Raw genomic sequence first — 24045 nt, forward strand, 5'->3', positions numbered from 1 at the left:
TGTGTATGACCACTCATCCATCTCAACATCTTCATCTCTACCACACTCAGCTTATGTTCGTGCTCCCCTTTAGCCGCCCAACACTCCGTACCATAAAGCATAGCGGTCTTATAGCGGTACGATAGAATTTACCTTTAAGTTTTAAAGGCACTTTTTTGTCGCATATAAAACCAGAGATGCACTCTGCCATTTTGACCAACCTGCTTGGATCCTATGATTTACATCTTGTTCAATCTTTCCATTATCTTGTATGATGCACCCAAGATACTTAAAACTTTTAACTTTTCGTAGGATGTTTTCTCCAATCTTCACCTCTATATTAGAGTTTTTCCTTCTCAAACTGAACTTACATTCCATATATTCCGTCTTGCTACGGCTTATGCGCAGACCATACACTTCTAGAGCTTCTCTCCATAACTCCAACTTCTTATTTAGGTCTTCCCTTGACTCTCCCATAAGGACGACATCATCGGCAAAAAGCATACACCATGGCACAGGCTCTTGGATGTGCTCTGTGAGTACTTCCAAGATTAATGTGAAAAGGTATGGACTTAAGGATGATCCCTGGTGTAATCCTATACCAATAGGGAATTTCTCTGTCACGCCACCTTGAGTCTTCACACTAGTTGTGACTCCATCATACATGTCTTTAATTGCACGAATATATGTGATCCTTACTCTCCTCTTTTCTAAAACCTTCCATAAGACCTCCCTTGGTACCCTATCATACGCTTTTTCCAAATCAATAAACACCATATGTAGATCCCTTTTATTACTACGATACCTCTCCATCATCCTTCTTAATAGGTATATCGTTTTAGTGGTAGATCTGCCTGCCATAAATTCAAATTGGTTCTCTGTTATTTGTGTCTCTTTTCTCAACCTCCGTTCTATCACCCTTTCCCATAACTTCATTGTATGACTCATAAACTTGATCCCTCTATAGTTTCCGCAACTTTGTATATCCCCCTTATTCTTGTAGATAGGTACCAAGTGCTCTTTCTCCACTCATCAGGCATCTTCTTTGACCTTAAAATCTCATTAAAAAGCTTGGTTAACCAGTTGATGCCTTTTTTTCCAAGACCCTTCCAAACCTCAATCGGGATATTATCAGGTCTTACTGCCCTGCCATTTTTCATCTACTTTAGAGCCTCTTTTACCTCGAAGTCTCGAATCCTTCGATAGTAGTCAAAGTTTTGATCTTTTTCCCTTGTGCATAATCGACTAAGGCTCGGAAGAGTCTTTTGTCCCTTATTAAATAACTCGTAGAAGTAGCTCTTCCACATTTCATTAATCTTCTCCTCTTGAGCCAACACCTCTCCATCCTTATCCTTTATGCACTTAACCTGATCCAAATCTCTCGTTCTTCTTTCCCGACTCTTTGCGATTCTATATATACCTTTTTCTCCTTCTTTCGTGCCCAAAGACTGGTAGAGACCCTCACATGCTCTTGTTCTTGCTTCACTTACAGTCACTTTTGTCTCTTTCTTAGCCGCCTTATATTTTTTCCAGTTATCTGCGTTGCGGCATAAAGATCACTCTTTAAAGCACTCCCTTTTTATCTTTATCTTTTCTTGTATACTCGCATTCCACCACCAGGACTCCTTGTCTCTTGGTCCTATTCCTTTAGATTCACCAAAACTTTCTTTTGCTGTTCTTCTAATAACTTCTGCCATCTCCCTCCACATCTCTTCCGCGCTTCCATTCCCATCCCACTTTGCCTCTTCTCCTACCCGTCTTAGGAAGCTTCTTTGTTCCTCACCTTTCATCTGCCACTACCTCGTCCTTGGGTTCTTCGTATGATGTATTTTTCTTAACTTTTGCTCAACGCGAAAATCCATGACGAGCACCTTATGTTGTGTTGTCAAACTCTCTCCCAGGATAATTTTACAGTTAATGCAAAATTTTCGGTCGACTCTCCTCAACAAGAAGTCGATTTGAGAGCTTGTCATGCCACTCTTATAGGTTATAAGATGTTCGTCTCTCTTTTTAAAACATGTATTTGCGATGAGAAGATCAAAGGTTGAGGAAAAGTCCAAAATAATTTTACCCTCGGCATTGATCACCCCGAAACCATGGCCTCCGTGAATACTCCCATATCCAGTCACTTCTCTCCCAACATGGCCATTTAAATCTCCTCCTAAGAAAATCTTATCTCCCAAAGGTATGTCTTGAACTAAACTCTCTAGATCCTCCCAAAACCCTATCTTGTGTTGTTCGTCCGAACCCACTTGCGGTGCATAGGCACTAATCACATGGAAAGCACCTCCCTCCACCACAAGTTTGATAGAGATGATCTGATTTCTCACCCTATTGACATCCACTACGTCCTTCTTCCATTGCTTATCCACAATTATTCCAACCCCATTCCTATTCTTCACATTTCCTGTATACCAAAGTTTGAAACCAGAAGTATCAAACTCCCTAGCATTTGCATCAACCCATTTTATTTTTTGTAGGCACATAATGTTAATCTTCCTCCTTGCCATGGTGTCCATCACCTCCATGGACTTTCCTGTTAGAGTGCCTATGTTCCATGTCTCAAATCTCAACATTCTGTCGCTTCGACCTTTACCTTTTACTTTGTGAATTAGCTTATTTACCCTCGTCCGTTCACGAAAACACGAGAACCCTTTCTCATTTAACACTACATCCGGGCACCGATGCAGCGGCTCTTGCTAATTTGACACTGTAATCGAGCCATATAACGCGTTGCTTCCGGGAAACAACCTAACTTTAGCGCAATAATCTCTTTGATTCATGTCATGAGGGGTTCGACTATATTTTTATTTTGGTTGTCGAAGACCTAACACAACCCTCTTCCTTTATCCGAACTTGGGACCGGCTATGTACCGCAAGTGTAATATAGACAAAGTTATTTTTTTTCAACAATTTAATTAAATTTTTTTAATATCATTTAACTGTGATATATTGAAAATATATGGTACTATTGTGAGTCATGAAAAATAAAATTAAAAATTAAATATTAATTTTAATTATATATCATGTCCTTTATAATTTCTTTTTAATTTTTCTATTTTTAATCTAATTATATTCATTAATTATATTATCCATATATCACTTCTTTGTCCTTTCAACCATTTACATTTTTAATATCATTTAGTTCTAATATTATTGAAAATGCATAGTCTTATTGTGAATCATGAAAAATAAAATAAAATAATTGAATGTTAATTTCAACTATTGCAATATTATATTTAAAATTGTATTTCATCTAACAGTTTTATATTTGTACTATAATACTTAAATATAATTAAAAAAAATAAAAATGACTACTTAAGAGAATAAAAATAAAAATAATATAAAATCAAATAAATATGCTGCTTAGGGTTTAGGGTTAATTGCAAAGCCATATGTAGAAAACACTAGACAAAGTGGTAAATCTCATGTTAAACAAACTCAACAGTTGAGTTATTGCTTTTAGTCTGTGAAACAGTTTCAGCTCATCAATATCTTCAGTTTTTCCATGGCGCTGCAGTTCACATATCATTAGTTAACAAAAACATACACAAATTCGGCTTAAAAGTAATGCCATCAATACATCATAGACGAGAGACGAAGAAAATACCTATCTGGAAGGGCTGGAACCAGCTCTTTAACTACTTGAATGACAGCTGAACTTTCTGTGTTCCCAGACGAGGAATGTTCCATTTCTGTATGAAACAGAAAAGAGAAAATCAATATTGACTACACGATAACACAATTCTCAAAGCAGGATGCAAACACTGATCAAATGTGTTAAATAGTAATGGATGAAAAATTGAAAATTACATGTTATAAAATGGAGTAATATGGTAAAAGTAAAATCGCCAAATTAGCAGAAATAATAGAAAAGTTATTTTCATCATCATAACAGGTAAAATGCAGAAGTCTTGCTTATTTTTCTTTTCCTCTTAAAAAAAATAAAAGAAAAGAAAAAGCAGGCAGTTTTAATACCTTGGATATCTTCAATTGCATTATCACTGCTGAGGTATAATCTCTGGTTTGCTTTTATATCTAGGCCTTCAATTATGGCAAACTCCTTCAATAAATGACCTACAAGATTATATGCAAGCATACTTGTCTTATCACAAGCATCTTGGATGGCTAGGTATTGGTTCCTGTCGATGCTTTGCTTGGTAGAGGTGGGTTCTGTTTCCACACAAGACATGCAAGATGAGTCTCTCATGTCTACGTCAGTACCTGATTCATGTAAGGCAGGTTTGTTGACAACATTCTCAGTATATTCTCTGTTGGGTGAAGCACCACAAAACCTCCCACTGGTTGTAGATGGACAGAATGAAACATCTTCCTCTTTAATGGAAGTAGAGGGTTGAAACAAAACTGGTGCAAAATCCCCAATACTTTCTGCTTCGTAATTTGAATATATTCTATCCTCATGAAGTTTATCATTATCATCATCATCAATACCACTGTCACTATCATCACTTTCTTCCAATTCCTCCCCATATGCATCTGTAAAGTCTTGATCAAATCCATGGTCAGGCAACAAATCCAAAACAATCTGTTTTGTCTGGGCACTTATACCTAGTATGTAGTCAACTTCTTTGTCAATATACTTCCTACTGAATACTACATTGTCTGTGATCTTTGAATTCTTATGAATAACAGCAATGATATGTGATAGAGACTTTGGGATGCTATCCATATCAACACACTCAAATAGAAATTCGGTCAAAAGATTAACAAAAGCTGTCCTTAAGCTCCTATTTGATATTTTAGCCTCGGGTTCTATCAGAAGCTGCAAATTTCTTAGCACTGGTAATGTAACTTCATTTTTAACAGACCATATAGCATTCATTATATTAGTCTGCAATGATTTTATTTCAGGTGGGAATTGGTAAAATTCTCTTGCAAATATTTTGTCCCGACCAAGTGTCAGTTTTAGGGATAAGTCTGCTACTGCCATGGCTTTGGCTAATGGCTCTTGTAGATCACCTTTACTATCAAGTTGAAAAAGCATCTCCCTACAGGTTTTGTTCAATAGCTTGATAAGCTTGTCTCGTCCCCAACCGTGTTTACAGGGTTGTAACTGATGTGTGCATTTCACTCCCTTAAGTTTGTTATACATTGCTATCAAGGTTTTAGAAGGAAAACTCTCGAGCCGACGCAGTACCTTCACTGCAGCAGCATGACAAGATTCAGATTTTAACACAGAAAAAGGTTCACACCTAATTCGGAATTGCTGCGGATTGCTGAGAAGATGAAAAATCTGTTTACGACTTTCCAGCTGACGATGATTAAGCCTTTTGCTACCAAGAGCACTTGAGAGAGAACCCTTGATGGTTTGCTTCAAATTGTGACGAGTTTTCTCACACTTGACAGAGCCATCCGCAACAATCTTTGCAAGAAGGTATAGTCCCTTGGTGGACAAATTATCAAGGACAGATAATATCAACCTTTTCAGTTTCACTTTGGGCATGTTAATCAAATGCATATCGTCCAAAAGAAGATCATCATCTATTCCGACTTCGGATGCTCCAAAGGCACTTTCAACATGAGCTCTTACCGTATCATAAAATAACTGAAATTGACATTAAAATGTCAATTCATCATTCAAATAGCAATGCAAGTAAGCTGTAAACAATAGATAACAGAGGGCACACTTACATCATCTTCCCTGAGTAAAGACTCGGACAAAAACCTGCAGACAAAATGATAATAATAATAATAAAAATAAAAATAAATTATGAAAACCTACAATTGAACCTGATACTGTAAAAAAGAAGTAATTAAAGAAATAGAAGCACTCACTCCTTTTGGAAAAATTTGGACTTCTTCAATTTTCTTCTCTCAGATTTGGTGGGTGGAAAGGCCAACAAAAACCTGCAATATTTTATATTAATTTAACTAATATTAACATTAACAAAGCTGAATTCAATCGAATTGGAAACTAAAATCACAATTAACACGGGGAGGATGAAGGGAGGGGGAAGTTGAGAAATTAATGTAACTACCTCCTCTTAAGCTTAATATGCTTGTGTTGCTTCTTAATTTCAGAAAAAATTGAGAGTGCGTCGGTTTTATCAAACTTCATTGTTGTATTAGCAGTAATCACTGCTCCAATATGCCGTCGCTGCTTTTGAACCCTAAAAAGAAAACTTCAGCAGAATTTTTACAAACTGAGAATGCGGGATCCGAAGATGGATAATTTTTACACCAAATTTATATAAAAAGAAAAATTAAAGAAAAAGAAGAAAGAAAGAGAGCGAAAATACAGCAACTTTATTGAATTTTGTGGATGCAGCAGCTATCTTAATTAACAAAAGGAAACAGCACAGCACATCACTATGCAAAAAAATCACAAAACAAACAGCACAGCAAAGCAGCCAGAGCTAATCAATAATCAAATAATCAATTAATCATTAAATAAAATCACAAAACATTCAATAATCAACATCCTGCGATTTGATTTCCAGAGCATTAAAAAAAATTAAAAGAACGAAGAACAAGTGAGCAGTGAGCACTGACCTTCGGTCTGAGACGGCGAGCACGAGGGCGAGCGGAGTCAGCAGACGAAGACGACGGCGAGCAGACGAAGAAGCTGCGCGCCTGCGATTGGTGAGTCGGAGAGCTAACAGGGGTTGGAGACTTCGAGAACGCCCACAGGAGGAAGAGAGAAGCCCCTGAGTGCGACTCCCTGCGGCAATGGATCACTCCCTGCGGCGGCGGTGGAGGCTAGGGTTACGGGGGCACAGGCTCACTCCGCTGAGTGCTTTCTGAAAGGGCTAGGGGCGGGGGTACAACTGCTAAAGGCTGTTTTTTTTTTCTTCTTGTTTTTTGGGAAAAGAATCGAAACAGCATCGTTTTAGTTAGGGCTGGACAAAAGTATTCCAATTTTAGATTTTAAACCAAATCCAATCCAAATCATTTATAATAAATAAAAATTCAAACTAAATTAGATTTTTTTTTATAATTTGATTTTCTAATCCAAACATCGTTTTAGGTAGGGCTGGACAAAAAAAATTAGATTTTGGATTTTAAACCAAATCCAATAAAAATCGATTTTAAATAAAAAATTCAAACCAAATTAGATCTTTTTTATAATTTAGTTTTCTAATCCAAATCATTTAAACAGTTTAAATTTATATTCAAATTCATATCCAAATGTCACCCAAAAAAAAATTCATATCCAAATTAAAATTTAAAATTAAAAAAAAAATCCTAATCTAAAACTAAATTGATTTGGATTTAAATATTAAAATTGATTTAAAACCAATTTTTATTTTTTCAAATCGATTTGGAATCGATTTCTCTTTTTAATTCGGTTTTAATTTAGTTTTCTGAACCATAATACTAATTCTAAAGTGGATGCAGTTTGAATTACCATACCTACCCCTACGTTTTAGTAAAATTGGCCGATTTCAAATCCGATTCGACCGGCCAATTCATAGGCTCACATCTAATTTTCAATTGAATGGTTTAAAATGATAAACCAAACCATTAATACTACTGGTTCAGGGTTGGACCGGTCCAGTTTTCTGTGAAGGGGACGCGTACGGGTGTGTTTACAAGCTAGGAAGACGCGAGGGAGCAAATTTGTATAACTACCAACAACCACACATTTTACAACAACCAAATAAATCTTCTTCGAAGAATCCACGAATGTCACCGCTTTAATTCACGCTACAACTACATCAACTATAGAAAGCACTACGGAACATTCTTGCCATCAGGAACTGATCTTCGGTACTAAAAATGCTTTAGAGTTTATCTTCTCCCATGCATGCAATATGACCGCATCAAGCCCCCAGATTGGAAACCATAACTTCAGCTACTTGGGGATCTGACTTTTTTGGAAACTCACTTTGAGACGTTGGAATATTAAAGAAAATGAAGAGAGAATAAACACCCAACCCAACCTTTTTTCATTTTTACTGGGAGACAAAGTGATTATTGTCCAAAAAAAAAATTTGGCTTTTAACCTTTTCATTTTAGAACAAAAATAAAAATTAATTTTCATTATTATTTAATAAATTTTTTAATAAAATAATAGTATTCTCTTAAAATAAAAAAGTTGAGAATTGAAGTGTTTTTTTTTTTAGAGAAAGATTACTTCATCTTTCGTGAAAATAGACCAAACGAATTCGATCTTTAAAAAAAAAAAAAAGAAACAAGATAATATTAAAAATAATAATTGCTAGTGATAAAGTTAGGTGTTATGTTGGCAGCATACACTACATTTTGTAAGCAGATTTGTATCCTAAAGGAAGCCAAATCACAATGTGATTTTTTTGGTGATTACCGCCATACAAGGCTATATATATATAATGCTTCAAGTGTTTTGCTTGAAATTTAGGATGTCAAAAGAAGAGTAGCAAGAATCAAATATAATTAATGAGTGTGGCAAGTGTAATTAGAGAGAGAAAAACTTAGGTATCTTCTTATTTGGTTTTGTTATTATGCGTATAATTCACAGAATAAACAAATATTAAGATTTTCTCTTTGTAATGAGAGTTTGTAATTTTTTCACTTAGTCATATTGTTCTTATTATTGCCTAAAAATAAATTATCGTGTATAGTTTTACTTTTTTTTCTTCTTCACCTAGACGATTCTCTTATTGGAAACTTCTAACGAGGGTTAATATGGGTTAATTTTCTCGTAATAACAAGTTAAAGCATCAAGTATGACTATGTGATTATAAGTTTATAACAATGCAATATAAACAGAACCATAAAATTAAACCGCTTAAACAGCTCGTTAACAAAACATTCAGGTAAAAATAATAATTCCATTTAGATAACAAATAATAAATTTCCTTTTCAATGTTTTTTACACTGTAATTGCATAAGCAAAGTTGGGGATCAAAATTGATATCAAGTAAAAATTGTTTAGTGTGAGCCCTGCACCATATAAATGATGTGATCTAGACCAAGCTTAACTATCAGCAGGTTGATTTTAGAACCATTTTTATGGACCAAAAAGCTGCTTCTCCTTTGACTAATCAGTAACACCACTTCCAACACAATCTCCGTGATGCTGAAATTGTCAATTCTTTTGACAAGGCAGAATCAACTTCATCTTATCAGGCTTCGGCTCTCCGCATTCTCTTGTTCTGCTTGTCTTGCGCACGGTATCTCACTCGTCTTTCCTCTCTCTGGCGCTTTCTCGTCAGAAGTTCATCCTTCGCTCTCTCCTTCTCGAGTTCTTTCCTCTTCTTTTCTGCATTAATCTTTCGCTTCTTTTCCTGGATGAGGTTCAGACAAAACACGGGAAGAAAAGACACAAGTGAGTTTGACATAATGTAAGAAAAAGAAAAGAAAGAAACTATAGCATGATTTTAAATATATTTTAAATATTTTCAAATTACAGAATAATTCAAAGCTTTCCTTTTGGGTTATGATCAGGTTCCATTTAAGACCTTATAAATGCAGAGGAGAAACACATGACTAAATGTGAACCCTGAAACTGAGATTAAAATTGTAGTATTGGACAGAATATCAAATGCTTCCTGAGGCCACTGGCAAGGCCATGGTGCTCTTTGAAAAGGTCGGAGCAGAAATAGAAGGCAAAAATTGTGTTGAAGCTAAGCTGTACTAATTTTTAGAAAACCTATGCAGTGGAGCGGCTGGAAAATATGAGATGCAACAAAACCCCTACCAATTTCTTAATAAGTATGAAATTTTTGGATATAGATTCATAAGAACATGTCAAGCAAACCAACTATTAGCTGAGGTGCATACCGAATTATTTGCGATAAGTCGATAATGCTGATAAAGACGACAAATTTTACGTTCAGCGCTTTCCATGACGACAGCCCTTTTCTGATCAAGTGACTTCCTCTTCCGCTTAGGCGTATTCTTGGGTTTTGATTCAAAGGGAAGCTTTTCCTGTAGAGACTTCGGAATCACCAGTGGATTATACTTCTTTCTTTTTCTTTCAACTTTCTGCCAAAGAAAAAGGAAATAGGCATAAACATGACCGAAAATAAGGATTAAATCTCAGTGAATTAGGGGAAGTCTAAGACAACACAACCATTAAACCATTGCATACCTTGTAAAGTGAATCTTTATTTAAAGGTATAGGAAGGTTGTGTTCTCTTCTCAATTCTGCAACAGTGCGCATTCCTAACCAGGTCTTGTCACGAGGCTGCAATGCTGTTGTCAATGGATTATAAAAATCTGGGACTTCAACTTGAGTCCATGCACGCAGGAAAACAATGTCACTCATCAGAATCTTGTCTTCAAATGTGCACCGAGCAATTCCTTCTTTGGTTTGCCCACCCTTCCTTTTTGGTTGGTTACCTATCTCTTCTTTTGCAGCCTGACAATTGACAAATAGTATAAACTCAGCACAAAATATATAGCAAACAGCTCAAACCAACAGGCAAATCAATTCTCATGACGAATGCAATAATCTACCAGACCCACATACCTTCTTGACCTGCCCCCTGATCCCACTGACAGTTCGAATGGCTGCACCTTCGAACCGAGCTACTTCAAGATCTGAAGTAAACATATCCTTGATAAATGCTGTTTTCTTGAATATCTTGCATGGGTAACCAACCAATTTGATTTTCTTCACTATCCTAGCTGCATGATTATACTCGAGTACAACGGCAGTTGCAGTAATCCTAAACGTTGCCTGATAAATAGCCAGATGGAATGTAAATAGAAGGATGAAAGTGCAATATTAGCATTCAGCCATGTGTAAAAATCTTTAAGGAAAACCATTCAGCAAAAGAAAAGAATGCCTGCACAGACCTGATTGTTTGATAAATTCTGAACAGCCACTATCCCAGTGTTGGGAGGGGCAAGAGGGCCCCAAAAAAAGGCAAAGCAATGTGCATGTTCTGGAGTATATTTTAGCATTCGCAGTCTTCCATTGAGATCCTCAGTAGCATATACTGGTGTTGTTTGGTAACGCCTCCATCCAACGGAAACTATAATTGGATCTCTGGTCTTCAGCACTTTCTTATGGAACCTGTGCCTCTTTAGCTTAGCCTGGAAGGATAAAGAAAGTGAAAAAAGTAATATATGCAAAAAGAAATGACAAAATAAACCAAGCAGGTAGAAAGATTAAACTAGGAATTTAGAAAGATGAAATGTCCAAGAAAGTTTCATTCTCATCACACTAATCAGTACTACTACTAAACATGTCATAACATGTTTTTGAAACCAAGTGTTTTCATCAATTATACAAGCTGCTCAATATGTTCCTTTACTTCCATGTTGATGGTCCATGTCACATTGACACCATTCATAAAACAAAGGTGGAAGTTATTCCCTATCTGCAACATCAAAAGGAAGTACTACCCTATACATCCTAGTATATAGCTCAAAGCAGTATTCCAAACCATATTAACAGATATAATTCTTTTAAATTTATAAGGAACTATAATTTAAAAAAAAAAAACACTAACCTGCATGTATCCAACATTTTCCTCCCCTAGACCGATCCCTCCCACCAATATGGGATGGTAGGGATCAAAGTACTCAACCATCTCACAAGGAACATCATGAACCTCTAATCTTAGGTATGTCCCATTTCGGAAGCCTTCTATCTCTAACCTGGTATCTTCATCAAGATCATTGAGTTCAGCTATATTCATTTGTTTCCGAAGCTCAATTTCCTCTTTCAACTAGCAAAGCACAAGAGTCAGCAACAGTTGTATAGCATCGTACGAAATATTAAATGATAGCCAAGCAGTTTTACCTTATCAAAATAACTACTTTCATTGGCTTGACCATGAGGTTTGGACTTCTCATCATTGCCCGCATCTTCCTCTGGTGTCTCAACTTCATCGCCATCATACGTGGATCAAAATTAAGGTCAAACAGAATGCCACATTACGTACCCAAAGGAAAACTAAAAATAAAAAGAAAGCAATATTGCACCCTTTTTCCCTCCGTTAACCCCTATCTCCAAACCCAATAGAATTTGTTTTAACTGAAACCATTCAGACCCAAAATAAATGAATAAATAAATGGTTTCTTTCCACATTGATATCATACCCAAAAGACTGATGAGAACAAGGTCATAGAATAAGAAGATAGCATCAGAAAACATACTGTAGGGAAATGAGATTTGAGAATCTAGCAATACCATGTTGGAAACTTGGTATCATCTGTTTTCACTCTTATAAAAGAGAATTTGAAATATAGGGAGGGAGTACCCCGACTTAATAATAATGGTGGCCACAACGGGGAAAAAAGGATATTGTGAATCAAATTTTGCACGTAGGGCAAGTTTCTTGAGCCTCCTCTGCTCAGCCTCCGCATCGTCTCCTTTGTGTACTGTTGTGGCAACTGCATCATCTGTCTGGTAATTGTCATATTTCTCTCCTGTTTCTAGATCTTCAAAATCTCCGTAGACTTCATCATTTTCCTCTTCAGTGTTACCATTTGACAGAGAATTTCTGAGAGCAGCTTTTGCCAAATTTCCAGTGACAAAACGATTGCGGATTCCCTCGTTATCTTTCTTATCCCATCTCTGATCCACAGAAGGTTCACACTTGGAACAATCCTCAGTGTTGACCATTCCATCATTCAGTCCATTTTTCATGCTTTGCTAGAATTCAAAATATGGAAGCAAACCAACTAATTAATTAGGTTATAAAGTAAACAAACATATTCTGAAGGCAAACAAATATAAAAGGTGATATCTGCAATATGTTAACATGTAAATTTCAGAAGTTTCTTTATAATTTGTCAATGATAAAAGAAAGCATCATTGCCAAGCAATAATTACGATTCATTTCATAGAACTTCACACAAAAAATGGAATTGCAATCATTAAGCAAGCAAATGCAATAAATTAAGTAATTTAAAATAAGCTACAAGTACTGCAAGAACCAACCTTTTTTACTTCTTCAATAGGCTTAAAAAAGTCATCGTCACTTTCCTCATCGTCACTACTATCATTCTGTTTGTTTATAGAGGTCATATTAACAGTAGATTCACCATACACAAGTTGCATCAAACTAGGAGTTTTCCGTGAGAGTGTCCTTTCCGCTAAAGATTCTTTCCACTTTGAAACATTCCCCATGTCATCATCTGTTTAAAAAAAAAGAGGTAAAAATTACATCAAGCTTCGAGTATCAAGCCAAGTCCCATTTAAAGCAATTAGAAATAAGAACAGACAAGATACAAGTCTTAAGAATCAAGAGAGCAAAAACTGCACCATCTGTGTCATCCTCATTGTCGTCATCATTGTCCTCATCATCATCATCATCGTCGTCGTCGTCGTCATCCTCTTTAAAAGATTCTGAATCAGAAGAAGCCGCATCATCACTAGCAGCATCATTATCCTCTTTTGAATCCTACAAATGAAACGTCAAGAACTTATGAGCATTTTATATACAAACTGATCCACATATCGTATGGAGCAAACATATTCACGTTGAGTCAGTAACTTCAGTGAGGCATGGATAACAATTCAAAGATCACCATGTTTTGCAGCTAGCTTGCTTTGGTCATGCCTTCAAATACGTTCAGAGCCTTAATCCTATATAAACTAAATTCCTGAACGTATTTGAAGGGATGGCCACAAAGAAAGCTAGCTTCTTTTCTATATGGTAACTCAAAGCTCACCATCATATCACTTTGATCAACATCATTTCCAAATATTGCTTTCCTCCTTCGTCTCCCGTCTTTAAATTCAACATGTTCTTTCAAGTCTCCAGGAATGGCTTTCATATCAGTTGCATCATCATCTCTGTCATCAGAAGAACTGGCTTCACCCATCATGGCACCAGCTTCATCCTGATCAGATGATTCTGAACCATCACCATCTTCACCAGTTTCAATAGCTTTCCCATGCTGATCTCTATCTGAAACATCTTCTTCGCTATCATGCTTGTTATCTTTGTGTGTAGCCAATGCATCAGCTACAGCTTCTGATGACATTTCCGGCTTTTGACCAAAAATATTGATAAAGCTATTTTCTAGCTTTTCATTGATCGAGTATTTGGTATTTTGAAGAGATTTCACCAAAACCTCCCCCACATCTCTGTCCTTACCTGTCAAAAGCATGAGAATGCAAATTTTAATGGAGGAACATATTGGAATGAGAAATAAATACGGAAAGTCGTTACAGTAAGCATGATCTAACCTGAAACCCGGTATATACTACAATTATACAGGTAACATAAAGAAGCAACAAAGAAAACTCATAGTATTTCTAGGAGAACATAACCAACAGATTTTACTTAAAAAACAACCATAATGTCACCATATGATCATAATATGATTTCACAATAAAATAAAATAAAACAGAATGCAAGAAAATGGGGAAACAACCTTTGCTTGTCATGGCTGAGTTTTCATCATCAACTTTTGAAAACTGCACAAGGTGATCATTAATATTTATGTATACAGCATCTTTGTCATACAAAAGATCCCCGAGGCCAGACATAGGAGCATAGAACAACTTTTCCTTATCACGCAGTCCTTTCTTTTTAGCAGCAGATGGAAGAGGACAAGGATCAGGTAAAGCAGTAACAGCGGTTAAACTATAATCACCCACCCCAGCAATATGTACCTGATTTCAAAATACAGGTTAGATAATCATCATGTGGTGGAAAAAAGACAAAGACAGAGCACAAAGTATCACTGATCACCAGTATCACTCAAAGCAGATAATCAAAGCTACACCCTTTGCCAAGCATCAAGCTAAAACAGCGGAACAAACCATAACTGAATTCGTTTCATCCAATATACCACAAATCCTTAAGTATAACGAAATAGTTCTTCCATTCTTGGACAATTAAGAGGGAAATGGTTATTTGAATGTATAGAATATAAGTACAGAGTTGATAGACATACAATCATACATATAAACATGGAACAATCTTTTGGAATTAAGTTTAGGCAGAAATCTCATGCGAATCTAAATTAGAAAATATCTGTATTTGAGATTCAAATTGCAATGATCTCTGAAGCGGGTTAGAAACATATATACTTTAAATTATAAGTACAAGTATCGCATAAGAGTGAGGAAGACAAAGTTCTCCTATACATTTCAAGTATCAAATTGTACTACACCTTATTTACTCCACCAACAAGCCCTACAGGATGAATTTTCAGGTAATTTAATTCGGATAAAGACACTCATATACAAAGGAATTGCTGAACAAACCTTATTTCCCTTTTTTAAATTACACCCTCTAAGATAACCATAAAGTGTGATTTTTCTGTCACACTTGTTATTTGCATGCACTTTTTCAGGAGGCGTGATATCTTCAAAACGATCCACCAAAACATACGGATGAGAAGTTCGCCAAGATAGAGGATGAAACTTCATTACGGAAATAAACCGCGCGAGATTGTGAACTTCGCGCTTGACATACCTATTCAATCAGGAAAAGCAATATATTTAACCATTAAGCACAGCTTACAAGCAAAAGCACAGACATAAAACACTTGCCAAACACAAGTAACCAAGTGTAGAAGAACAAAATTTAAAACCATAACACATTTCTAGTAGTTCCTTACTTTCCATGAATAAGGCCCGATAAATAAAACAATTTAGCTCCGTCATATATTTCAGTCCAAAATCTGCGTTTTAATTCTTGTTTTCTTTTCCTCAACTTTTTAGCATCCTTGAATTTGTCAAGATGAGTAAGAACACCCATGACCTTTGGAAACCCATGTGTTTGCAATATATTAAGGAATTCAAATGTTTCCTGCAAGCAAAGAAAAACATGAAGAAACAGGGATTTTATTTTGTACGATCAATAACTGAAAACTTTAGCTAATTATTATATAGTATCCCTGTGACATAGTACATAAACTAATACACACAAAACCCTATCTTATTCATTAATGACTGACCATTTCAAAACCATAGGATCCATCTATAAGCAGCAGTGCTAGATCAGCAAACTTTGCCGCATCTATCATACCATTAATATCATTTGGGCATTCAACAAACTGAACCCTCCTTTGCTTTCCTGACATGCAATCAAACAATTATTCATCAACAAAAGTTCAATTCAAAGCCAAAGCACCAAAAGAATATTTTCAAAATTGAAATAAGCAAACTAAAACACACACAAGGAACTTGATGTGGTAACAAAATAAAAAGCACCTGAAACAATAGTAATTGGGCCTCGCACATCAGGCAAATTATGCTTTGTGTAATGCTTGACCAAAGACTTTATCAACAGGGACTTCCCAACCTGAAATTACAGCTTAGAAAGATTATTCCACACTTCTTAAATCGCATTCGAATATTCGATCACGTACCCAAGTAGTTACTTAGAAAGTAAGTGATGTTAATTATTCCGTTACTGATGAATGTGAATGTGCAAATAAGCTATGCAATTTTATGTCTTTCAATACTAAATCCAATCATTTTTCACTGGTCAATAGTCAACGGGACATTCGCTAAAATATGAAGCAAACCCAGTATATGCAAACACCAACTAAGTAATCAGCTAGAATAGTTTGGAATTATACTAAATTTTATAGTTCTATTATAAGCTGTGAATTAACTAGAATAGTTTTAACCCAGATCCCAAAAGTTGAAACTTGGAAGAGAAAGGGAAGACGAACCTGCGGTGGACCTTGCACAACGACGACATAAGGTGGGGGCTCGCCATAGGAGCGGTCAACGATGGGAACATGGAGGCGGCGCTGCTCCTTCTCGACGGAGCGTGATTGCAAGCGCTTGGCCTTGTTGGTGGAAGAGAACGCGAACGCCTTAGGGTTTTGCCTCTTCTCGTCTCCTCCATCGTCGTTTTGGCGCTGCTGCTGCTTCTTCTTCTTGTCGGATTTGGCCTTCTTGGCACCGGAATGGCGCGACCTGTGAGGCCTGTTTGATTGGTCAGCATCGTTGACGGCCATTGACGACGACGATGGATAACAAAAGAAGCTCAACTCAGCTTAGTGTAGCTGGTTGTAAAGGGTTTAGGGTTTTGTTAGGTTACAGTTTCAGAAGCGGCTATGGCGGTTACAATTTTTCAATAGAAAGTTAAAAAGGTTCCAAGCAATCGACTAATTTACCGTATACTTTTCCTTCACAGAATATAGTGACCTTATTAACGTGTTATAGGAAAAATAATACTTTTTAATTACAAAAAGACAAAGATTTGTGGTAAAAAATTATCTTTTTAATTATAAAAATAAACCAAGTTAGATTCATCTCGTAGTTTGCTCACTAGTATATTTAAATAAATATTAAAATTTAAATATTGTTTTTGTATATATAATAATTTATTTTTTTTTACTAAAAATAGGAGACTCAAACCCGCTACCTCTTATATAAATATAGAAAGACTATGTCATTTTTTTTTTTTTTGGTGACTAAAAGACTATGTCATTTAAACTATAATTCATTGGTATATATAATAATCTATTGACTAATAATAAATTATTAAATAAAATCTTAATCTGCGATAAATTAAAAAAATAAAATATTATTGATATTCTATAAAAATCTACAATAGCATATAATACATAATTTAAGTTATCTTTTAAAAAATTACTTCTAATAATTTAATGTTAAAAAAAAAAAAGAAAACATCCCAAGCAATCAGATATAAAGGTTCGAAAGTAACCAAAAGAAAATATAAAGTTTCGAAGATTTTAAGTTCTCTATATATTTGATATGATCGTACTCAAATAGAGTTAATATTCAATTTCATTTTTAAAGTTTAAAATTGAGTTTAATTTGACTTTTAAACTTTTAATAAATTTAAATTAAATCTCAAAAATTATAATTATAATCACATTAATCTTTGAGTTAATATCCATTAACAAAGTATTAATTTGATATATTAATTTATTATGATTTGAATTTTTATTTAAATTTTATATGATCAAATTTTATTAGAATTTTAGAAACTTAATTATTATTTCTACAACGCAAAATTTTAAATTAAACTTATTATTTGTCATATTTATGAGATTATCAATCAAATTTTAAAGAAATTTAGTAGATCTAAATCACATAAGATTAAACATAGTGTTTGATTCAACGAAAATATGAGAAAAAGAAAATAAGTGAAAAATAAAATTTTTTATTGTTTGGTTGACCCAAAAAATTTAAGAGGAGAAGAAAAATGTAGTGTGAGAATTGAGATCCATCTATCATGTCCATCTAAAAGTTTTCTCTTCCACAATGAGATAAAAATAGATGAAGAAAAAGTAAATAATGGTTTAATTACATATTTGTCTTTTACTTAATATAAATTATAATTTTTATATAATATAGATAAAAGTATTAATATAATTTTATTTTGGTATAATTTTTTTTAAATAAAAGAAAATTTTTTTTATATTTTTATTTATTTTCTTTTCATCCAAATAACATATACAAAAAATAATTTTTTTTTTATTTTTTTCTCTCATTTTTTTCTCTTATTTTCTTTTTTCCTATTTTCCATCTTGTATCCAAACAATGCCTAGGTGAGGAACCTAAATTTTAGTAAGTTAACTTGTAAAATCAACATAATATTTATGAAAATCAGCTTAAAAGCTTTACATAAATTACTATTATAAATTGGGTTAATAGTTAAATTAGTCTCTGAAAAATAATACATTATTCAAATTCGTCCCTAAAAGATTTTTTCAATCAAATTAGTCTTTTAAAAATTACGAATTATATCTGTCAATTAGTTACTCTATTCACAATTTTTGTCAACGATTGATAATGTAAAATGTTAACTAATAGCATACATTACACATAACATGTTCAATTAAACGTTGATTAAGCGCTTGCTTGGGTGAGCTTCTAAGAAAAGATCTTTTTTCGAGTTATCTTTTTTTAAAAGATCTTATGGAGAAGTAAAAGTAATTTTATGTTTGGATATCTCATACAAAAAGATTTTTTTATCTATCAATTATGTTTGTGTATAACAATATAAAAGTACTTTTTGTTTATTTATTACATGAAAAATATCTTTTTTTTAAAGAAAAAAGATCTTTTAAAAAAAGATGTAAATTACAGCTTCTCAAAAAAGATCTATTTTTTATTTTATTAGTGCTTTTACTTTTACTACTAGAAATTTGCCAAACATGCTAAAAAATAAAAAAAGATCTTTTTCATTGAAAAAAGATCTTTTTTTAACAAAATAATGGCGCCCAAACATGCACTAAATATGTTTACGAAAATCTATCAATGTAATCATTAAGTCCTATTAGGAATAGAATTTCTGTAAGGAAAAGTTTAGGGCCAGTAACTTTATTAAATTCTAACCAGCATATAACCAGCAAAGAAAAGTGAGCCATTAGATGAAATGGCACACCAATCTCACACCATTAAAATCATTATTGATGACTATTTGATAGCTACAAATCACAAAAGTTGCTGGCCCATAGTACTCCTCTTTTTGTAATTAGAGAAAATGATTAAATTAATAAATTTCATAAACATATTTTGTCAATAACATTTTACAACATTAATTTTTTAAAAAAAATTGTTAATAGAATGATTGGAAGATAAATATGATTAATCACAATCTTTGAAGGACCAATTTAATTAAAAAAATATTTTAAAGATAAATTTAAAAAATACTTTAACTTTTAAAACTAATTTAACTATTAATTCATTATAAATTTTGGGGCCAAACTAAATTAATTATAATCTTAAGAATCAATTTAAATTTAACTTCAAATTTTAAAGGTCAAATTAGATATAATTATACTCCAAGATGATGTAAAAAAAAAACACTCTTGGACTTTCTTCAGGCTTTGTGGGCATCCAAAGCAGTGTTATCAAAACCGGACCGGACCGGTCGGTTTAATCGGAAAACCGGTGAACCAGACTCTCAACCGGTCTGGTCCGATATTTGGACCGAACAAGGTATCAACCCGCTGCGAACCGGTTAAACCCGGTGTGAACCGGTGAAAATCGGTCGAACTCGATAAAATTCGATCCAACTGAACCGGTTAGAAACTAAATTTTAACAAAATGTTACATATGGGATTCGAACCGGAAAATTGGTGAACCGGACCCTCAACCGGTCCGGTCCGATGTTTGGACCGAACAAGGTATCAACCCGCTGCGAACCGGTGAAAACCGGTCGAACTCGATAAAATTCGATCCAACCGAACCGGTTAGAAACTAAATTTTAACAAAATGTTACATATGGGGTTCGAACCCCTCCCCTCTTGAGAAAAAGCGCTATGCATGGCCACCAGGCTGTGATGATTTTCATTAAAATTCATATATATATATATATATATATATAATTTACTTTTATATAATTTATTTTAAATTTAGTTATAAATTTACTCATTATTAAATTAATTATATTTTTATTTAACAATAATTATAAATTTATTTATTTTTTTCATAATTATATAACATCTATTAGTATTATTTTTTAATAAATATTTGTAGTATATAATAATATAATAGATATAAACTAATTAATAAATTATTAAAATTTAAAATAATAGTTATTTTAATATAAAAACAAAATAAAAATATTTATGATAGAATAAAAATAACAAAATACTTATTATTTATAGTCCATATTATTTTAAAATAGTTTGATATTCTTAAAATATTAGTAAAAATATCTATTTTAAATTATAATTTTAAATTTTTGACTATTTTTATTTTTTATTTACATAGTACCGAGTCAATCGGTTGAACCAGTGACCCAGTAACCTGACCGGTTTGATCACCGGTTCGATTCTGATAACTATTATCCAAAGGCTTCGGCCTCGTGGGCAATATATAAGAGTAAAACCCCTCCCCGTTCCCTAACCATTTACGAAATTGACCTGGCGCCCCCTCACCATTGAAAATTAACAACACGGCCCTTAACCATGCTCTCCGTGTGACCAAAAGGACCCTCTCCATGAAATGTAACCGAGAAATCCTACGTGTAACGGTAACTATCTGACGTGGATTCATACGATTTGATGAGACAATTGGGTTCTTGCACAGTCATAAAAAACGTTGCCGTTTTGATGCACAATGGATTCAGATTCTAACATACATTCCTCATTCTCTCCCTGAAGTATCACACGCTCTCACTCTTTGCCCTCATCCACACAAGGAATTACCATAAACCCTAGAGACTGTCAGGCTTTCCGTCAGAAACGACGACGAAAGAGAGCCGGCGAGGACGACGTAACTGTGCAGTAACGTGGCGTTTGCTGACGGAGGTGGTGACGTGCTACTGACGGAGCCGCACTTCCGGTTTTAGAGGTGAGTTTGTACTACCGTTTGTAAACGACATCATTGTGGTCTTTCATTTGTTTATCTGAAGGAAGTATTGTTACCATGGACCACCATAAAGTATGATATGCGTATTTTTTAACATTTGTGAAGAACAGTCACTTTCACTAGGGTTGGGTCATCACTTGGAGTAAAATTTTTTTGTTTGTTTTGAGTATATTAATGTCTGTTAATAATAATTTATTTATGGGTTACTGAGTAAAGTTTATATATTGCAGATGGCTGTTGAGATTATACCAGTATTTCACCATGGGGGGTGGTTTGAGAGAGACGATAATTATATGCTCAGCTACCTTGGTGGTAAGGTGGATAGATTCCCCAAGTTGGACATTGACTTTGTTAATTTTAAGGATTTTGAGGAGATGTTCAAAGGGTTAGGATATACAGAGTACAAGGCTATGTATTGGCAAGACCCCAGTGCCCCTTACCTAGAGGCTGGTCTCTACATTTTAAAAGGTGACAAAGAAATTAACCAGATGTGTGATAACAAGATGGCAAATTTAGAAACTGATGAGTTACATGTGATCCCCCAACCTGTGTCACCAGCTGTGTTTGACAAGCTATACATATCATTGGATGCATGCAAGCGTGGGTTCAAGTCAGGATGTCGTCCTTTAATCGGGCTAGATGGCTGTCACCTAAAGGGTTATTTTGGTGGGCATCTCCTTTCAGCCGTTGCTCAAGACGCTAACAACCACTTTTTCGTCATTGCTTACGCTGTGGTTGATAGTGAATGTACTGACACATGGAGGTGGTTCCTAACTCTCCTCCAGGAGGACCTAGGCTCTTGCACTGAATATGGATGGAATTTTATTTCGGATCAGCAGAAGGTATGTTAATTATTAATGTGTTAATTGATGGTGTGTTGATAATTACTTTTGTGCTGGTAGTTGATTTTTTGTTGATTATTGAATTGATGCCCATCTGAATTAGTAATCAAATGATTGTGTACCTATTGTGTGGAAGGGACTGGAGGTTGCTCTTCAAGAAGTTATGCCACGGGCACACCACAGGAATTGCGTCCTCCACATTTGGAAAAATTTTGTTAAGCAATGGAAAGACAAACAATCGAAGGGTTTGGTATGGCAATGTGCAAGGAGTACAGTAACTCCAAAATTTCGTGCAAAAATGGACAAGTTGAAATTAGTGAACCCGCCTGCTTGGGAGTATCTCTCCAAATTTCGTGAATCCGCATGGACTAAGAGTCAATTCTCTCACTATCCGAAGGTTGATAACATCACCAACAATATGTGTGAAGTTTGAAATGCAAAGATTGTGGAGTATAGGAGCAAGCCGATATTGACAATGTGTGAGGATTTGAGGTGTTATATTATGAGGAAAATGGCTGGACATAAGAAGAGGTTAAGTAACTATCATGGAAAACTGGCTCCTGTTCAACAGCAAAGGTTGGACGAATTCATTAAGCCTGAAAGCTGTAAGTGGACAGCTGAGTGGACTGGAGATGATGAACGAGTTATCTTTGAGGTTCAAAGACGCCAAAGCAAGCTTGGGATTAATCTAAGGGAAAAGACCTGCACTTGTAATCAATGGCAACTTACTGGTAATTCTCTAGTAAACTCCACTTTGTTGTTTCTATTAAGTAGATATGTAATAATGTAATTTGTTGCAGGCATGCCATGTAAACATGCAGTTGCTGCAATCTCAAGGTTACAGACGCTTAACTTGAAGCCTGAAGATTTTGTGCATGAGTGGCTTACCATGGATGCCATGCGTGCCACTTATGGTATTACAATTCAACCTGTCAACAGTGAAGAATTTTGGGAGACATCAGATGCTCTTAGGCCAGTGGCACCTGCCATCAAGAGACCTCCTGGTCGTCCTAGGAAGAGAAGAACTATTGATCCTGTGTCTGAGAGCCAACTAACAGGGAACAAGGTAAAAAAGGCCTTCGAGGTGACATGCAGCAAGTGCGGAGAAAAAGATCACTATTACAAGACATGTAAGGGAGCTCCAAGGGATCCCAATTGACAGCCAAAGAAGAAGAAGGCAAGAAATACAAAGGTACAATACTTAGGCTAGTATTAGGAGTTACAGGGATTTAAATGTCTATTAATGTGAGTATCGAAGGGGTTTATGTGTCTAGAAAATAGTTTAATGAGTCTTATAAATGGTTTAATGAGGGGTTTATGTGTCTTAAATTTCTTACAATTGATTACAGGGTAATAACCAAGCTATTGTTATACCTAAATCTGGTGCTGCTCCCTCTGCGGTCATAGATCCTATCGTAAGTTGATGACTAATATGTGTTCACTTGTTTATGGTGTGGCATAAAATAGGATAACCCTTAACTTGTACACAAAATATAGACTAAAGCAAGAAAGCATAAGAAGAAGATACCAAGAAATATTACTCCAGTGACCCTTCCACAGGCAGGAGTAGAAATTCTAGTGTCACAATCTGCTTCTACGAATGAGGTAATAGTAGTGATCAATATAACATTGTGCCTGAAATTTTAGTGTACCAAACAGAAATCTAATTTTCATTATTGTTGGTCAAAAAAGCAGGCTCAAGACATCAATGGACAAACTGGTGAAAAATGGTGATGGATCACTTGCACCAAACCCAGCTGTACCTAGTCCAACTGCCCCAGGTCCAACCACATCTGCAACCAACCATGTCTTGCAAAATATAGTGAATGGTCCACAAATTCCTGCACCCTTCCGAAAGAAACAGCCAATTCGTAAGCCATTAACATCTCAGGTTCATGGGCCGTTACTTCCACCCACTATGCCCACAAACCAAGCCCCACCAACCCAATCAAGGATGGCTACAAGATCAACTACATCCATTGGCATTTCTCTTGAGACACAGGCAGCAACTAGTGCTGACACGGCAGCTAGGTTGTTCCAATTCATCCCAACACCAAG

General features: G+C 35.0%; 2 protein-coding genes across 5 annotated transcripts; both read right to left on the minus strand.

The window, feature by feature from the left end:
* Positions 1–3173: 3173 nt before the first annotated feature.
* Positions 3174–6874, minus strand: LOC112736804 (uncharacterized). 4 transcript variants are annotated; one of them, XM_025786418.2, is made up of 7 exons: positions 6493–6874; positions 5979–6122; positions 5776–5847; positions 5632–5665; positions 3958–5545; positions 3590–3674; positions 3174–3493 (listed from the first exon to the last, which is right to left on the minus strand). In XM_025786418.2, the coding sequence occupies exons 2-7, from the start codon at positions 6056–6058 to the stop codon at positions 3460–3462; spliced, it is 1893 nt and encodes a 630-aa protein (XP_025642203.1). In that variant the 5' UTR covers positions 6059–6122; positions 6493–6874; the 3' UTR covers positions 3174–3459. The 4 variants fall into 4 exon arrangements, with proteins under 4 accessions (XP_025642203.1, XP_025642204.1, XP_025642202.1 ...); XM_025786419.2 differs by having other exon boundaries at positions 5979–6100; positions 6493–6841; XM_025786417.2 differs by having other exon boundaries at positions 5979–6110; positions 6493–6841.
* A 1859-nt stretch (positions 6875–8733) lies between these two features.
* LOC112736805 (uncharacterized) lies at positions 8734–16984 on the minus strand. The gene is made up of 17 exons (XM_025786421.3): positions 16519–16984; positions 16052–16142; positions 15796–15914; positions 15457–15647; positions 15101–15311; positions 14263–14503; positions 13555–13982; positions 13145–13283; positions 12821–13017; positions 12183–12532; positions 11678–11777; positions 11385–11603; positions 10726–10965; positions 10397–10606; positions 10016–10285; positions 9706–9909; positions 8734–9209 (listed from the first exon to the last, which is right to left on the minus strand). Exons 1-17 carry the CDS (start codon positions 16807–16809, stop codon positions 9048–9050), a joined length of 3663 nt encoding a protein of 1220 aa, XP_025642206.1. The 5' UTR covers positions 16810–16984; the 3' UTR covers positions 8734–9047.
* Positions 16985–24045: the final 7061 nt, after the last annotated feature.

The sequence above is a fragment of the Arachis hypogaea genome, chromosome 13 (assembly GCF_003086295.3).
Source record: "Arachis hypogaea cultivar Tifrunner chromosome 13, arahy.Tifrunner.gnm2.J5K5, whole genome shotgun sequence".
NCBI lineage: Eukaryota > Viridiplantae > Streptophyta > Magnoliopsida > Fabales > Fabaceae > Arachis > Arachis hypogaea.

Excerpts from the sequence above, each read along its gene's own strand:
- LOC112736805 (XM_025786421.3), bottom strand. The coding sequence starts at position 16,809 with ATGGCCGTCAACGATGCTGACCAATCAAACAGGCCTCACAGGTCGCGC. Across the intron at positions 13,983-14,262 it reads CTCAGCCATGACAAGCAAAG|GTAAGGACAGAGATGTGGGG; the intron begins GTTGTTTCCCCA and ends TGCTTTTGACAG. Across the intron at positions 12,533-12,820 it reads CTATTGAAGAAGTAAAAAAG|CAAAGCATGAAAAATGGACT; the intron begins GTTGGTTCTTGC and ends TTTGAATTCTAG.
- LOC112736804 (XM_025786418.2), bottom strand. The coding sequence starts at position 6,058 with ATGAAGTTTGATAAAACCGACGCACTCTCAATTTTTTCTGAAATTAAG. Across the intron at positions 5,848-5,978 it reads CATATTAAGCTTAAGAGGAG|GTTTTTGTTGGCCTTTCCAC; the intron begins GTAGTTACATTA and ends AAAATATTGCAG. Across the intron at positions 5,666-5,775 it reads TCCAAATTTTTCCAAAAGGA|GTTTTTGTCCGAGTCTTTAC; the intron begins GTGAGTGCTTCT and ends TTTTGTCTGCAG.